The 5994-nt window shown below is 35.9% G+C and overlaps 1 protein-coding gene across 1 annotated transcript; it reads right to left on the bottom strand.

Annotated features, from left to right (window-relative positions):
* Positions 1-2119: 2119 nt before the first annotated feature.
* On the bottom strand, positions 2120-2452 carry LOC136825095 (putative CENPB DNA-binding domain-containing protein 1). Its single transcript, XM_067081139.1, has one exon. It carries the CDS (start codon positions 2450-2452, stop codon positions 2120-2122), a length of 333 nt encoding a protein of 110 aa, XP_066937240.1.
* Between the last annotated feature and the right edge of the window lie 3542 nt (positions 2453-5994).

Here is a 5994-nt window from a genome sequence, read left to right as displayed (position 1 = left end):
AAACACAAAATCAAATGTAAAAATGGTTTGAGCTGTAGGCTAATCTACAAAAAAATCCTTAATCTTACTGTACAAGCATTTCCAGGTCACTTATAATCACATTAAAAACTTTTTCACAACCAGTAGGCTACAGCTTTATCCATACCTTGACGTTGATGAATATGTACAGTTGCCCCTCACACAAGAACTGAACTCCAGGAACTTCACTAATTACTGCACAGTAATTCGTGGATTAAACACAAAATAACATGTAGAAACATCATTTCCGTTATGAGCTGTAATAATACACAAAAGCCTTAATCTTACAAGCATCTTTAGGTCATTTATAAAACATTAAAAGGTTTCAATTGAACTAATACGGCATGGCCCATACCTTGACACTCATGAATGTTTCAGATGAACAGCCCAGACTCAACGGCTTTGGGAGATCTGATTCAATGGAGTGCAGTACTGTACAGTAACCTGTGGATTAAACACAAATTGAAATGTACTGTTAGTAACTCAATGTGTACTCGGTATTTATGGCACCTTTCATTGCTTTTAACTTTTGGTACGAATAAATAGTCACTTCTCGGTACTTCGTATCTCAGGTCATTTATAAACACTAATAAAAGTTTAATCACGACAGTAGTAGGCCCATACCTTTGGCATTGATGAGGATCTGACCTGTGGAGATGGATGTGGAGAGGAGGTGCGGAGAGAGCATCACTGGAGTTAAAGGGGAATCTCCTTCCATACAGTCTGATTGTGCCTTTCAGGAGATTTCTCTTTCTCTCTGCTTCGGCAATTTGGACCGGCTGGTTTTCTTCTTTGAAAACCTGCAATAGGTCATGTCTGCTGCTGACGTTTTTTCAGGTGTTTCCTGCAACACATTGACTAAGTTGTCGTCAACATAGTCAATAGCCCGGTTCACTACAGCCTTGTCATGGTGATGCTTCTCGAAGAATTCCTGGAATTTCTCCCAGTGCATCAGCATCTCCTTGATTTCTTTAGTGCCTGTAGTAGGCACCTCCTTGCTCTCCTCCTCTTCAGACACCTCCTCAGCCAAAACCTCTGCTGCTCCTATTGTGAAGTTCCTGAGTCTTCTGTTGTCGGGTTCCTGCTGTGTTCTGGCCACCAGCTCCTCTACATCATCAGAACTCACCTCCAAGCCCAGTGACTGGCCACACAGAAACACTTCTCAACATCAGCTTCAGGGTCATTCTGCTGACTTTGGGACCAAAACCCCCGGAAGTCCTCATGAGAGCCCATCAGGCCAAAGGCTCTCCAGCCTGCTGTAAGTAACTTTAGAACCTACCATGTTATTTATCAGCCTAACACTACTGAGGATGTGGAAATGTTCCTTCCAAAATTCAGTAAGTGTTAGGCTGGTTTCATTGGTGACTTCAAACACCTTGGAAGAGTGCCTTGGTGTACAGCTTTGAAGTTTGCAATGATCTGCTGGTCCATGGGCTGGAGAAGTGAGGTAGTTCTGGGTGGCAAAATCCTGACCTTGCTGAACTCGTCAGCCAGCTCATATTCCATGTCGGGGGTGGGCAGGGGCATTGTCCATGACGAGGAGTGCTTTCAGTGGCAACCTTTCTCTTCGAGGCATTTCCTTGATAGTAAAGCACACACTTCAGAAACTCACTCGAAAGATTTGCCTAGTTACCCAGGCTCAGCATTTCTGATTTCCACATTACATTCAGCTTATTTTTAAGAACTTTATGTTTCTTAAAAACTCTGGGGTTTCCGGAGTGATACACTAGCAGAGGCTTGATTTTAAGGTCCCCACTAGCTGTTTGCACACAACAGTAGAGTTAACCTATCCTTCATGGGTTTATGGCCAGGCAATTTTCCTCTTTGTAATATAGGTCCTCTTGGCATTTTTCTTTCCAAAAGAGGCCTGTCTCATCACAATTGAACACTTGGTTTGGATATTTAAACCATTCTCATCCACATACTGCTGGAATTCAGTCACGCATTTTCTGCAGCTTTATCAGCACTCGCCTCCCATGCCTAACAACACCGTGGATGCCACTCTCTTTCTTAAACCTATCAAACCATCCACGACTGGGCAATATAAACTCATGATCGGTACTGAACTCGGTGTACTTTTATCAAGTCAGTGTGCAAACTTTTAGCCTTCGCGACAAATCATGGCCTCAGATACTCTATCCCCCGCAAGCTGTTTTTCATTGACCCAAACTAATAACAGTTTCTCAATTTCCTCTATTACGGGGGGCCTCTGCTTCGTCAAACTCGTAACCCCCTTAGCAACACTAGCACTCTTAATGGCTTCTTTGTTCTTTAAAAATGTGCTGATGGTGGACCTGGGTAACCTATACTCCAACGCTAAATCAGTCACACGAATGCCCCTTTCATACTTTTCAATTACCTCCTTCTTCAGTTCAATAGTAGTCCTCACAGTCTTCCTCTTCTGCTTATCAGCTGTGGCTGGCTTGGGACCCATGATTCGAGAAGAATGTACAGTATTGCAGGAGACAAAAAAATTACCTGTACAAGCGTGCACTTCTTTTTCAAACAGCAGCGGCAGCGTGAGTGGGCTTTAAGTGCTTTTAAATGTGCGTGGGAAGAACGCCACCAACAACGCCAACTAGCGGCGGCGTTACCGAAACACTTTTGTTTACAAACATCATATGTTTCGGCCGACGGTCGGATCGCTAAGTATGCTGGGTCGGATCTGCTTTTGTTCGGGAACCGCAACTTTTCTCTATCGTGTTGAATCCGATTTGCTTGAGCTAAAATGTCGAAGACCGAGGTACCACTGTATATATATATATATATATATATATATATATATATATATATATATATATATATATATATATATATATATACAGGGAAAGTGTATATAACTTGTTTAAGTGGGACAAAAAATTAAAGCCTTTGATTATAATTTATTTTTTTGAACATGAATGTTGTATTAGTTAATAGATTAATATAATATATTAACAAAATTAATATAATGCTATTTGGTTTAATAATGTTCAATATAAATGATATTTGACTTTGCACCCTTGGGATGTTAAATTCAGCTGATAACAATCTTGCGGTTTCAGCACCATTTTTGATAGTACAATTGAATTGCTTTTACTCTCTGTTCCTTTGTTAGTCTCAGGATTGTATAAAATATCTGAGAAAATGAAGATTTAGCAAATTAATTAACCCTTAAGGGGAGCATTTGACGAAAAAATCGAAAAATCTAAATTTTCTGAGATATTTTATATATGGCATCATACATATCCTGACTATCTTCTCAGAAAGTTTTATTAAAAAATTCGCCATAGTTTAGGAGTTATAAACAAAAACAGTAACCCTATCATAGACAAAATTACATTTTTCGTATAATGTAATGATAATGTCAGTATATCGGTAGTAATTTCCTTTTAGCTATGAAATAATAATATCTAAATGCGTTATATGGCAACCCTGTGGACCTAGTACGCATCAGCGAAAGCCAGGAATCCGCAGGGCAGGCAGTGACGTCAGACAGTCAGTCAGTAGCAGCTCAGAGCTTGACTAAGTTTGACGTTGCATAAATGCCCAACCTGGAGCCCATTTTTGACACTCGCTTCATCTAGCTTCATTTAGCGAAGATATATTACTTTGCAAGTCTATTGTTATATATTTTGGCTTTTTAAATATGTCATAAAAACATCAAACTGTGTGAACAACAAGCAAATAAATACACAGAGAAGCAAAAATATCGTATATCTCAAAAACTAAAGTTATCGACATTCAAACTGCATCTCTCCATAACGAATGCACGATCTCAATGAAACAAAAGCAAACGAAAGCTAAATAAATTGTCTACAAACAAATAGAGAGTTTTTTTCATTTTGTCCCTCGAAAATTTTTATAATTTTTTCCAAAAAATCAATCAAAGTTTTTCAAAACGAAAAATATTCATAAAAAAAAAAAATAAATGAAAAAACGCTCCCTTACTTTGTTCTAATATATAATATCTGTCTACCACGTAAATTTGAGCTCTTTTTTGCAAAAGTTATGGAGGAGATGCATTTTTTGAAAAATTTTAGGGGTGGGGTTACCAGCTAATGGGGGCGGAAGACGAAAATTATGGTTACAGTCCTTTGCCTATACAAAAATAAACCCAGGCACAAAATTTGAAACTGATTCATTAAAAACACGGGAGTTATTAGCGAAAAAAATTATTTCATCAAACGCTCCTCATATCGTTATAAAACTTTGAAGGCCGATATCTCAAAACTAAAGTTATCGACATTCAAACTGCATCTCCTCCATAACGAATGCACCGAAACAAAGATTTAGAGTCTCAATGAAAAAATTAACAAACTTTGCATAAAAAAAGAAAAAATTGAAAAATGAAAGCTAAATAAATTTGTCTTTTTTTGCAAACAAAAGATTTTTTTCATTTTGTCCCTCAAAAATAACCAAAAATTTTGATTTTTAAAAAATGGGAATTTTTTCCAAAAATATCAATAAAACTGAAGTTTTTCAAAAATAACGAAAAATATTCATTAAAAAAAAAAAAATTTTTTCCATTTTTTTCAAAAAACAAAAAAAAAAAAAAGAAAAAAATTGCCTTACTTACTTTGTTCTAATATAATATCTGTCTAACACGTAAATTTGAGCTCTTAGTTTGCAGAAGTTATGGAGGAGATGCATTTTGAAAAATTTTTTGGGGTGGGGTTACCAGCTAATGGGGGGGGATAAATTATGGTTACAGTCCTTTACCTATGCAAAAATAAACCCAGGCACAAAATTTGAAACTGATTCATTAAAAAACACGGGAGTTATTAGCGAAAAACGATTTTATCAAACGCTCCTCATATCGTTATAAAACTTTTATCTCAAAATCCAAAGTTATCGACATTCAAACTGCATCTCTCCATAACGAATGCACCGATCTCAATAAACAAAAAGCAAATAAAGCTAAATAAATTATCTACAAAACAAAGAGAGAGTTTTCATTTTGTCCTCATAAATTTTTTTTTTTCCAAAATCATTCTTTACGAAAAAATATTCATAAAAAAAAAGAAAAAATTAAAAACGCTCTCTTACTTTGTTCTAATATATAATATCTGTCTAACACGTAAAATTTGATTTTAGTTTGCAGAAGTTATGGAGGAGATGCATTTTGATATTTTTGAAGGGGTTACTTTTTAATCTTGACGAAAATTATGGTTACAGTCCGTTCCCCCTACAAAATAAACCAGGCACAAAATTTGAAACCCATTAAAAAAACACGGGAGTTATTAGTGAAAAACGATTTTATCAAACGCTCCTCATATCGCCGTAAACTTTGAAGGCCGATATCTCAAAACTAAAGTTATCGACATTCAAACTGCATCTCCTCCATAACGAATGCACCGATCTCAATGAAACAAAAAGCAAATGATAAAGCAAAAAAATTGTCTACAAACAAAGATAGAGGTTTTTCATTTTGTCCTCTAGCTGTTAGAATTTTTTCCAAAAAATCATTCGAAGTTTTTTCTCAAAAACGAAAATATTCATAAAAAAAAAAAAAATTGAAAAAACGCTCTCTTTACTTTGTTCTAATATATAATATCTGTGTAACACGTAAATTTGAGCTCTTATTACCGGTTTTAGCTATGGAGGAGATGCATTTTGAAAAATTTTAGGGTGGGGTTAAGTTTAATGGTTGGCAGAAGACGAAAACAGATGGTTACAGTCCTTTGCCTATACAAAAATAAACCCAGGCATTGTTTGAAACTAAGATTCATTAAAAACACGGAGTTATTATGAAAAACATTTTATTCAACGCTCCTCATAGTCGTTATAAAACTTTGAAGGCCGATATCTCAAAACTAAAGTTATCGACATTCAAACTGCATCTCTCCATAACGAATGCAAAAGATCTCAATGAAACAAAAAGCAAATGAAAGCTGTTAAATTGTCTACAAACAAAGAATTTTGAGTTTTTTCATTTTGTCCCTCATAAATGAATTTTTAGACCAAAAAATCATTCAATTTTTTCAAAAACGAAAA

The sequence above is a fragment of the Macrobrachium rosenbergii genome, chromosome 37 (assembly GCF_040412425.1).
Source record: "Macrobrachium rosenbergii isolate ZJJX-2024 chromosome 37, ASM4041242v1, whole genome shotgun sequence".
In the NCBI taxonomy this organism is placed as follows: domain Eukaryota; kingdom Metazoa; phylum Arthropoda; class Malacostraca; order Decapoda; family Palaemonidae; genus Macrobrachium; species Macrobrachium rosenbergii.
Note: the sequence above shows the minus strand (reverse complement) of the source record. Positions and strands in the feature narration are given on the sequence as shown.